This window comes from Rhinoraja longicauda, chromosome 7 (assembly GCF_053455715.1).
Source record: "Rhinoraja longicauda isolate Sanriku21f chromosome 7, sRhiLon1.1, whole genome shotgun sequence".
Lineage (NCBI taxonomy): Eukaryota > Metazoa > Chordata > Chondrichthyes > Rajiformes > Arhynchobatidae > Rhinoraja > Rhinoraja longicauda.
In genome coordinates this window covers 5200069-5212132 of record NC_135959.1, presented here as the reverse complement: position 1 = coordinate 5212132, position 12064 = coordinate 5200069, and the positions used below count along the sequence as shown (strand labels likewise).

General features: G+C 46.2%; 1 protein-coding gene across 4 annotated transcripts in view; it reads left to right on the top strand.

Moving 5' to 3' along the window:
* Positions 1 to 9313, top strand: part of clns1a (chloride channel, nucleotide-sensitive, 1A) — a 30804-nt gene extending 21491 nt beyond the window's left edge. For 2 of the 4 annotated variants that reach the window (XM_078402033.1, XM_078402031.1), the window contains 2 exons: positions 810 to 876; positions 8836 to 9313. In XM_078402033.1, coding sequence (XP_078258159.1) covers positions 810 to 876; position 8836 — 68 coding nt within the window. In that variant the 3' untranslated portion in view covers positions 8837 to 9313. Of the gene's footprint in view, positions 1 to 809; positions 881 to 8835 lie in introns of those variants that run through there. The other 2 variants (XM_078402032.1, XM_078402029.1) reach the window with 2 other exon arrangements.
* The last annotated feature ends 2751 nt before the right edge of the window (positions 9314 to 12064 follow it).

The following is a 12064-nucleotide window of genomic DNA, read 5'->3' as shown; positions in this document are numbered from 1 at the left end:
GAGCATGTTTCCTGCCTCTAACATGTCCAACCCCTTAATAATCTTATACGTTTAGTTAAGATCTCCTCTCATCCTTCTAAATTCCAATGTATACAAGCCTAGTCGCTCCAGTCTTTCAACATATGATAGTCCCGCCATTCCGGGAATTAACCTAGTAAACCTACGCTGCACCCCTCAATAGCAAGAATATTCTTCCTCAAATTTGGAGACCAAAACTGCACACAGTACTCCAGGTGCGGTCTCACTAGGGCCCTGTACAACTGCAGAAGGACCTCTTTGTTCCTATACTCAACTCCTCTTGTTATGAAGACCAACATTCCATTGGCTTTCTTCACTGCCTGCTCACTGGAGTAACTCAGGCAGCATCTCTGGAGAACATGGATAGGTGGCGATTTTTGTGAGGATCTTTTTTCAGACTGAAGAAGGGTCCCGACCTGAAACGTCACCGGTCCGTGTTCCCCCGAGATACTGCCTGACCCGCTCAGTTACTCCAGGATTTTGTGGGGGGTTTTTCTGTTAACCAGCATCTGCAGTTCCTTGTGTTACCAGAGTGCAGGAGAAGGGCCTCGACCCGAAACATCGCCCGTTCTTTCTCTCCAGAAATGCCGCCTGTCCCGCTGAGTAACTCCAGCATTTTGTGTCTGTCTATGGTGTAGCATTATCAAGTTATACCATGACAGCGGCAGAAAGAAAGCGTAGATTCTATTTTTAAACGTACACCGGCCTCAATGAGGTAGGTTGGAAGATTGGGGCTACAGTTATAGCACAGTTACTCTGTAACTCTAATGGCCTCTAACTTCTCTCTGCAGATGGGATGGAGGTAGATGCCACGCTGGTGGAGGCTGGGCAGTTTGACGATGCAGATATTGATCACTGGTAAAAGCTACTAAACTCGTCTTAACTCTTGTCTAACGCGCCTCTTTGCAATGGACTGCCTGTTTCTTCCCTGCCCGTGTTCCAGCAGGTCTCTGCAAAGTTTCACAGTAAAAGATTAAATGCCCTGTAGACTTTAGTGATACAGCGCGGAAACGGGCCCTTCAGCCCAGCTCAGTCCACGCCGGCCGGCAATCTCCGTTACACTCGCGCTATCCTACACACGAGGGTGAATTTACAATTTTTACCAAAGCCAATTAACCTACGAACAAACCTGCACGTCTTTGGAGCGAGGGAGGAAACGGGCACCTGAAGAAACCCCACATGGTCACGGAGAACGTACAAACTCCGTAGACAGCGCCCGTAGTCAGGGTAGAACACGGAGCCCTGGCACTGTAAGGCAGCAACTCTACCGCTGCGCCACCACCATAATGATATGGTTTTCAGTGAGATAGACACAAAAAGCTGGAGTAACTCAGCGGGTCTGGCAGCATCTCTGGAGAACTTGGGATGGGTGATGCTTCGGGTTTAGTATTCCCAGCATCTATTGCTTTCCGTTTTAAAATGATAAAGGAAAATTATAAAAGAAATATCGTAAAGGCTTCTAAGTAACGGAGGAGAGGATGATATGCAAGCCTAGATTTATATTAATCCTGCTACCTAAAATAGATCAATACCCTGCTGCAGCTGTTGAGGTTGCTCTGAGCAAACACGGGGAATGCACAGCAGGTCAGGCAGCATCTGTGAAGACAGGCCAGGCTGCAACTCCAACCTAGTGCTGAAACAGGCCTTTATTGCCGAGTTAAGACACTACATTTTAAACAACTTTGACCTGCACCAGGAATGTGATGACTCTTGTGTACTGCCTCAGTGTCATCTACTATTCTTGTGCTTAAGTGTGATCGCGCCAATGTATAGTAAGATTGTTTCTTAATTGGATGCACAAAAAAAAAGAGTGAATTTCACTAGTACCTAGGTACAGGTGACAATGGCGGCACGGTGGCGCAGCGGTAGAGTGGCTGCCTTACAGTGAATGCAGCGCCGGAGACTCAGGTTCGATCCTGACTACGGGCGCTGTCTGTACGGAGTTTGTACGTTCTCCCCATGACCTACCCCATTTCTCCGAGATCTTCGGTTTCCTCCCACACTCCAAAGACGTACAGATATGTAGGTTAATTGACTGGGTAAATGTAAAAATTGTCCCTCGTGTGTGTAGGATAGTGTTAATGTGCGGGGATCGCTGGGCAGCGTGGACCCGGTGGGCCGAAGGGCCATTAAAGTAGTAGGGATTCATGTCGGGGTCTCGGTTGTTTGACCAGAGTGGAGACCCGTGCTGTTTGCCGCAGGTCTGGGGAGCTGAGGAGAAGTGTGTTAGCGTTTGGATACAGGAACAGAGCTGACGGTACTGGATCAATGACCAGTGAGGATTTGCCCCAGGGCAGGGTACTATTGGTGGATCATGTACTGGGGTAGAGGGAATGTCGTTTAATTTATCGTAGTCACCTGTACCGAGGTACAGGTGCTCCTCAACTTACAATGGGGTCACGTTCCGATAAACCCATTGTAAACCGAAAATATCGTACGTCGAAATGCATTTAATACACCTGATCGCGTAGCCGGAGGCGAGCTGCGGCTCACTGCCCTTGCCCAGCGAATGAACCATTGTAAAGTCACAATATCGGAAGTGGAAGCATCGTTATTCGGGGAGCATCTGTACAGTAAAACCCTTTTGCTTGTAAATCGTCACGTGTACTGAGGTACAGTAAAGCCCTTTTGCCTGCAGGCTATTCAATCAATGAAAAGACTACATGAAAACAACCAAGCAGTCCACAGTACTCAGATAAAGACAATAGGTGCAGGAGTTGGCCATTCGGCCCTTCGAGCCAACACCGCCATTCGCTGTAGTCATGGCTGATCATCCACAATCAGTACCCCGTTCCTGCCTTCTCCCCATACCCCCTGACTCCGCTATCCTTAAGAGATCTATCTCGCTCCCTCTTGAAAGCATCCAGAGAATTGGCCTCCACTGCCTTCTGAGGCACAGAGTTCCACAGCTTCACAACTCTTTGCTGTTCCAAGTGTACGAACCCTGCTCAATGAGTACAATCGAGTGCACAAAGGATAACGGGCAAAGATATAACATTGTAGTGAGACAAAGTCAAATAATGATAATTCAACGGTCAGAACGTCTCCAGCTGATGAGGACGGTTCAGTTGCCAGATAACAACTGGGAAGAAACTGTCCCTGAAGGTGCACGTTTTGAACCTGCTATGTACTTTTTGCCCAATGGGTGAGGTGATAAGAGGGAATGACTGGGTGTGAGACTGGTCCTTGATTATGCGGGTGGCAGCATGAGGTGTAGATGGAGTCAATGGAAGGGAGGTTGAGTTGGGTTGTGTGATGGTCTGGGATGTGTCCACAACACACTGCAATTTCTTCAAGTCTTGGATAGAGCTGTTCCCAAACCATGCTGTGATCCGGGGAGGGAGGTTGGATGGATGGATGCAGCACCAGACTCTCCAGTGCTTCTTGCTAATGTTGCCTCAAAAGAAATTGAAACCTTCACGACGTGCGTGACAAATCAGGTTTATCTGAGTTAGCGCCCATTAAGATGGAAAAGCAAAGGTCAATCTGTGATTACATTAATTCCACGATGCATGACCCAGGGATAAGGACTGGTGAAAGGGATGGACTTCAGCCTGGAGTTTGAAACATTTTATCAGGATTTATTTGAGTTGTTTAGTATATATAGTTCAATAGTACTTTATTGTCACAGTGAAATGCTTTGGTTTCCATACAGTCCAGTAAAATCATACTATACGTAAGCACAATAAGTGTGCTATGTAACAAGAGTGCAACTACGAGGATGTTGCCAGGACTCGAGGGTCTGAGCTATAGGGAGAGGTTGAGCAGACTGGGACTCTATTCTTGGGAATGCAGGAGAATGAGGGGTGATCTTATAGAGGTGAATAAAATCATCAGCGAAATAGATCGGGTAGATGCACAGTCCCTTGCCCAGAATAGGAATTGAGAACCAGAGGACATAGGTTTACGATGATGGGGGAAATATTTAATAGGAATCTGAGGGGTAATGTTGTGGGTGCATGGAACGAGCTGCCAGAAGAGGTAGTTGAGGCTGGGACTATTGCAATGTTTAAGAAATAATTAGACAGGTACATGGATAGGACAGGTTTAAAGGATATGGGCCAAACGCAGGCAGGTGGAACTAGTGAGAATGAGGCATGTTGGGCCGAAGGGCCTGTTTGCACGCTGTATGATTATGATAGTTGTGTAAAAAAAGAATAGTTAAGGTTGTTGGTCTGCTTTTCGTGCTGGTGTAGATCTGCAATTCTCCATTATTTCTTACAGATGTAATATTTAGGAATAGTTGATGGGTGTCAGTTATTCCTTGGCAATAAAGTTTCAATAAGCATTAACCTTCAAGGCAGTGAGTGGACTGGGTAAAACCGCACTCCTCTGATTTCCACCCTGTAGGAAGTGCTTTGGGTTCTGTCATCTAAATCTCCTTCAGCATTAATCTCCTCAACGCCAGGACTAGAGCAGCTACATTGGATGTCATTTCCCTGTAAACATCAGGAGTCTGTTAGATACAATGAACGTCCTGAATAGAGTGGGTATTGGAGAGGATGTTTCCAGTTGTGGGAGAGTCTAGGACCAGAGGGCGCAGCCTCAGAATAAAATGGCGTGCCTTTTGAATGGAGACGAGGGGGTGAATGAGACAGCGGGATAACATAGAAATTGCGTGAACGTGTGATCGATGGTTGGCGTAGACTCACCTCACTGTTTCTGTGCCATGTCCCAATTAATTCGATCAATCACTGTATAAATCTTGCCTACTTTAAGTTTCATTGGCAATTGGAAAGCAAACGGGCTAATGTCTCAACCACACTGTTAATGTACACATGGGAATTTTGGAGGCTGCTTCTGAAGACACTGAACTCACTGACCGTGACAATGGAGAGAGGAGTGGAGTCTGGCCCAACAAGCACCCATTTACTTGACTATTTAACCTTCCCGCATTCAGTCAGCTCCCCAAAGATTTTACTACTCATCAAGGGACAATCTACAGCAGCTGGTAACCTACCAAACAATATGGGAGGAAACCAGAGCACCTGGAAGAAACCCACACCATGCAGTGTGGAGTTTGCACGTTCTTGTGACCACACAGTCAGAGAGAGAACGTGCAAACTCCACACTGCATTGGAGGTCATACGTGATCTGGGTTGCTGGTGCGGTGAGGCAGCAGCTCTATCATAAGGAATAGGAATAGAATTAGGCCATTCGGCCCAATCATGGCTGATCTATCTCTCTTTCCTAACCCCATTCTGCTGGCATCTCCCCATAACCTCTGACACATGTACTAATCAAGAATCTATCTATCTCTGCCTTAAAATTGTCCATTGACTTGGCCTCCGCAGCCTTCTGTGGCAAAGAATTCCACAGATTCACCACTCTCTGACTAGAGAGATTTTTCAACGGTATTTATTCACAAAATGCTGGAGTAACTCAGCAGGTCAGGCAGCATCTCAGGAGAGAAGGAATGGGCGACGTTTCGGGTCGAGAAATCTTCTTCAGAGATTTTTCATCTTCCTTCCTAAAAGAACGTCCTTTAATTCTGAGGCTGTGACCTCTATTCCTAGACTCTCCCACTAGTGGAAACATCCTCTCTACATCCACTCTATCCAAGCCTATCAGCTTAGTTCCTTTAGTTTTAGGGTTATGGCATGGAAACTGGCCATTCAGCCCAGCAAGGATGCACACCAATCACATGTTCATACTAGTTTTATGTTATGCTACTTTCGCATCCACTCCCTGCACACTAGAGGCAATTTTACAGAGGCACCGTCTTTTATACGGGGGCAAAAAACAACACCTGGAGGAAACCCGCATAGTCACAGGGATAACGGAGTCAGGGGGTATGGGGAGAAGGCAGGAACGGGGTACTGATTGAGAATGATCAGCCATGATCACATTGAATGGCGGTGCTGGCTCGAAGGGCCGAATGGCCTCCTCCTGCACCTACTGTCTATTGAGAGAGTGGAAACTCCACACTGTATGGAGATCAAGATTGAACCCAGGTCTCTGGATACAGTGAGGCGGCAGCTCCGCCAGCTGTGGACTTGGTAACTGTCCACACTGTACATGTTTGGCCCTGATCCTTGGACTTTCCAGGCTTGCAATAGTTACTCAGTATTTACATTTGCTGCTTCGCTGATTCGAGTGTGTTACGACTCAACAAAGTGGAACGGTGAATTTACGCGTCTCGCTTGACCTACTTTATCGACCCGTTCTCTTAACTTGTTTTCCCTCGGTTTAGATTTTGTTTCATGATACAGCCTGGAAAAAGGCCCCAGGCCCACTGAATACGTGCCCATACACTAGTCCAATCCTGGACACAAGAGTCAATTTACAGAGGCCAATTAGCCTGTAAACCTGCCCATTTGTGGAGTGTGGGAGGAAACTGGAGCACCCGGGACAAAAACCGTGGTGCACAGGGGGACCGTACAAACAGGACCCGTAGTCAGGATCGAGCCCGGGTCTCTGGTGCTGTATGGCAGAGACACTACTGCTGCCACACTAGTTTCTATAAGAATGCATTCATTAGATTAATATGTTTAGTTTTATAATGCCCACTCCCAATTGGGACATAATTTTAATTGTTGCGACTTCAATTGTTTTGGGATCCGGCAATAAGTACTTTAATCGTTAAACCAAAACAGATTAAGAAAGCCAGTTTTGCAAAGTAAACCAATAACTCTGATTAGTTTTGATTGGGATAGAATTGGAACATAATGGCACCATTCAGGTCCCATGCACCCCCTGAAATTACTAAAGATCCAAGTAACTAAAGCCCTTCCTGCTGCACCAGCTTTTTATCTGTCCTATCCACCTGCAGATGCTCCCCGACTTACGATGCTTCGACTTACGATGCTTTGACTTTACAATGGTGCAAACGCTGGGCAACGGCAGTGAGCCGCAACTCGCTTCCGGCCACATGATCAGGTGTATTAAATGCATTTTGACTTATGATATTTTGGGTTTACGATGGGTTTATCGGAATGTAACCCCATTGTAAGTTGAGGAGCACCTGTATTTCTACCCTCTCTAGCACATGGTGCAGGGAGCAATCCACTGGCGCTGGATGTCGTTTTTTTATCCTTCTGCGTGACTCCCTAATCTCACTTTGCAGTATCCTATCGTTTCTATCCCAGGAGAGGCAGATGCACGGAGTTTGAGCAAAAAAAAACAAAGTGCTGGAGGAACTTAGCAGTCCAGGCAGCCTCTGTGTATGGCAAAGCCTTTCACTGTACCTCAGTACACGTGACAAACTGAACTGAACTGAAGAGAGAAGTTTCAGATGGGTCTTAAGAAGATGCCTGATGCAAAATGTCGTCTCTCCGGTTCCCTCCACAGATGCTACCTGACCCGCGTGTCATGTTCATAAGTTGTAGGAGAATCAGGCCATTCGGCCCATCAAGTCTACTCTGCCATTCAATCATGGCTGATCTATCTTTCCTTCTCATCTATCTAAAGGCATGTCCTTTTATTCTGAGGCTGTGGCCTCTGGTCCTAGACTCTCCCACTAGTGGAAACATCATCTCCATGTCCACTCTATCCTTTCCTTCAGAGCAATTCCTCCAGCACTTTGTTTTTTCCTCTTTCCGATCTGTGTTATTACAACCAATATGTGTACTGACTGTTCTCCCTCCCCCTTCAGAATGTTCTGTACCTGATCAGAGACATTACGATCCTGGTGCCAGCGAGCTAATGGACCATTCTGTAGTTTTGCCCTTGCCGCAGAAGTCAGTATTTCATACAGCAGGAAAACATTCACTATACATTCCAGTGGGCGGCACAGCTAGTAGAGCCGCTGCATCGGTGCTGTTTGTGTGGAGTTTGCATGTTCTCCCTGTGACTGCGTGGGTTTCCTCTGGGTTCCACCCACAACCCAAAGACGTGCGGCTTTGTGGGTTAATTGGCCCTCTGTAAATTGCTCCTAGTGTTAGGATGTAGGAAGTGAGATAACATAGAACGAGTGTGAACGGGTGATCGGCAATGGTCGGCGTGGACTCGGTGGACCGAAGGGCCTGCTTCCACAGAGAGGGGATGGGGTGCGGGGGAAGGGTGGGGGTGGAGGGGAGGGAGGTGGGGGGAAAAGGTGGGGAAGGGAGAGTGGGGTGGGAGGGGAGAGTGGGGTGGGAGGGGAGAGTGGGGTGGGAGGGGAGTGGGAGTGACACATGGACTGTTGTGATGTGCTGTTGAAGACCACTGGGGCAAGTATGTCTTCAATGAAATTAGGTATGTGCAGTTTTAAATGAAACTCTTCATAACTTAGTCATACATTTTGTGTAAGGAAAAAGCAAAATAGAGAAAACAAAACATTTTTTTCTTTGTGTTGTAACAAGTATTTCTGTTCAATAACCTTTCTATAAATAGCAGAATATACTCATGAGAGGCCTGACATTGTACATGTAGTCCAAGAACTACAGGCTGTTGGAAATAATAGTCGTTTTTTCACACATGAATGTAGCGCAACGCGTACGCGCATTTGGCGTGCATACTTTTTTTTTGCTGAAAAGTTGCATTACGCGCCATATTATGAATTTTTATGTAAAATTCTGAATTTTGGACGTCAAAATTCTGATTTTTTTAAATGTCAAATGTTGGGAGGTCTGGAAATGTTTTTTTTACAGAGTGTGGTAAGTGTCTGGAACGTGCTGCCAAGGGTAGTGGAGACATATAGTGGCATTCAAAAGACTTGGATAGGCGTATGGATATGCGATAAATGGAGGGATATGGATTATGTGCATGTGGATAAGAATTGGTCTTGGTGTCGTGTTCAGCACAGGCATTGTGCTATGTTCTACTCATTGAAAAGCAGAATTTCTTATTTTAATGTACACAAATGTTTCTTAACCTAATCTTCCATTTATCTTGCAGACACGCCTTAATTGACTGACAAAATCTACATTTCGAGTGGTCAACCTAACAGAAACTTTTAATAATTAACATCGGAGGAAGACAAAAAAGCCAGCCACCTAACCTGTTGAAATGTAATGTGCATTCTGTACTGACCACTGATCCATTTCCCTACGTGTAAATGTGGCACGCAATGCTTAGTACTGTTTCCATTTAGTGTACGTTTTGTACCAAGGAGTTTTGCAAGATTAGGGTGTTGAGTAAAGCCTATTTCTATTTTGTACTCTAGTGTGGAAACTCTGGTCTCAGTGGCCTTCGGATCTCCTTCTTGGGAGGATTTGAGCCCACGGGGAAATCCCAATACGTTTGTAACGAGTTTTCTGATTTGTGCTTCTTTTTTTTTTTTGCCAAGTAACTGGTGACCAATATTTTGTTTGGAAGTTATTTTAAAGCTGAAATGTTAACCTGATGGCAATTAAAATGAATTGGTTGACAACTATCACGTGTGCGTCAAACTTCTGTTTTTGGAGAAAACTTGTACTTTTACCGAGGTGAAGTCAAGTTAAAATTTATTATTTTAAATTCCTAGTTTTTGTCAGGCAACGTCTGACATTCGAAAAGCAATTCCCAAGAGCCATCCGTCAGGGCAACACACTGCAGTGTTCAGTTCACAGTTCCTGAGATGCTGGTTCAATCCTGACCTTGGGTCCCGTTGGGTGGGTTTATTATTGTCACTTAACTGAGATATAGTGGAAAAACCATGCTGACCATCCAGGCAAATCATACTCCACATGGGTACAAGAGAGAAAAAACAAATGCAAAATAGCATCACAGCTGCAGAGAAAATGCAGTTTAAAATAAAATGCAAGAAGTAGGGCGGGGATCAAGAATTCATCCTTTATTCCTGGAGTATGAGACATTCTCCCCGTGACCATGTGGGTTTCCTCTTACATCACGAACACGGGCGTGTTGGGAGATTAATTGGTCACGGTGAACTCTCTTTGGCATAGATTAATGTAAAAACAAAGAAGCTTGTGCCCTCGAATTCGGGGAAATAAAGGAGAAGGGGAATTGGGTCTAAGGAGATTGTTCCTCTGTGAGCAAGGGTAGTAAAAATGGAATGCTGCCACGTCCAGGTTAAGGTGCGATGGCAATAAATGATTTCACAGAGAGCGAGAGGGAAGAAGGGTCAGAGAGGGTGATGTTTTTGGCTCGTTAACAGCAGAAGAATAGCGAACGAAGCAGCACATATTCAAATCCTGCCATAAAACCTCCACAACTGCATCGTTTTTCTGTTGCTGCCTTTAAACATCAGTCTTTAGGGCTGATTTAAGAACCCAGTGGAGACTCACTAATTATCTGCATACTCCGTACATTTCACACCACAAAATATACCACTGCGACAAGGTAATGGGAGGGAACGTTATAATACATGCACATTCCTTCTGTTAAACATTGCTCTTAAGTACAGTGTGTAACAGTCAAATAACTATCGAAAGAAAGCTTTGGAACGGCAACACCATTTCTGCAATGGGTTCAGTGATTTGCACTCAGGAGACGCTGGGTACAAAGGGTCACTCCAGAGCATATCCCGATGTGAAACGTCAGCTATCCATGTCCTCCAGAGAGCATAGAAAAAATAACTGCAGATGCTGGTTGAAATCGAAGGTGGACACAAAATGCTGGAGTAACTCAGCGGGTCAGGCAGCATCTCTGGAGAGAAGGAATGGGTGATGTTTCCGGTCGAGATCCTTCTTCCTCCAGAGAGCAGTCTGAAGAAGGGTCCTGACCCAAAACGCCACCTACCCTTGTCCTCCAGGGATGCTGCCCGACCCGCTGAGTTATTCCAGCACTTTGTGTTCCAGACTTTAGAGAGCAGTGCAGACACGAGGGACAATTTACAATTTTACCCAAGCCAATAAACCTACAAACCTGTACGTCTTTGGAGTGTGAGAGGAAACCCACCTGGTCTCACTCAGGGAGAACATGTAAACTCCTTTCAGACAACACCCATAGTCAGGGTCAAATCCCGCTCTCTGGCACTGTAAGGCGGCAACTACCGCTCGTGCTACAGTGCCGTTCTAACATAGTGCTCTAGTATTCTACGCAGGATTCCTGTCTAACATCTGCAGTTATGTGTGTCCTCAGAGTTGGGTTCAGGCTGATGATTCAGCACAGTATTGAGAATGCTGCAGTGTAGTTTACACGTGTGATGTTAAACCAAGGCTGATTTACCTCGTTCGAATGCATCAAATTCCATACATTATTTTGAACTCTATAGGGTGGCGCCGTGGTAGAGTTGCTGCCTTACAGTCCTTGCAGCGCCAGAGACCCGGGTTCGATCCCATGTACGGGTGCTGTCTGTATGGAATTTGTACATTCTCCCCGTGACCGCGTGGGCTTTCTCCGAGATCTTCAGTTTCTTCCCACACTCCAAAGACGTACAGCTTTGTAAGTAAATTGGCTTGGCAAATGCAAAAATTGTCTCTAGTGTGTGTAGGATAGTGTTTATGTGCGGGGACCGCTGGTTGGTGCGGACCCAGTGGACTGAAGGGCCTGTTTCCACGCTGTATCTCTAAACTAAACTAATACGGAAACATGTCCACACTGACCAGTCTCCCAGCACCTGACCCATAGCCTTCTAGATTTAGAGATACAGCGCAGAAATAGGCCCTTCGGCCCACCGGGTCCGCGCCGCCCAGCGATCCCCGCACACTAATACTATCCTACACCCACAAGGGACAGTTTTTACATTTGCCCAGCCAATTAACCTACATACCTGTACTGCATACCTGGAGTGTGGGAGGAAACCGAAGATCTCGGAGAAAACCCACGCAGGTCACGGGGCAGAACGTACAAACTCCGTACAGACGGCGCCCGTAGTCAGGATCGATCCTGAGTCTCCGGCGCTGCATTCGCTGTAAGGCAGCAACTCTACCGCTGCGCCATCGTGCCGCCCTGACGATTATTCCGTATTCCCTGACCATTCTGAAGTTCTCAGAAATGCTGTCAGCAGATAGGCTGCACAAACCTCCCAAATAAGTGTCCCAACAATTCGGTCTCCCACATGTCCCCGATTTGCTGTGATGCTGCTTGACCAGCTGAGTGCTTGCAGCATTTTCTGTTTTTATTGAGACCACAATGAATGGTTGATACCTGCATTATGCTGGCAGAAATGGTGGAATCAGATACGATCACTACCTTTAACAGACAGTAACACAGACACTTAAATAGGCACAGATCAGAAGGA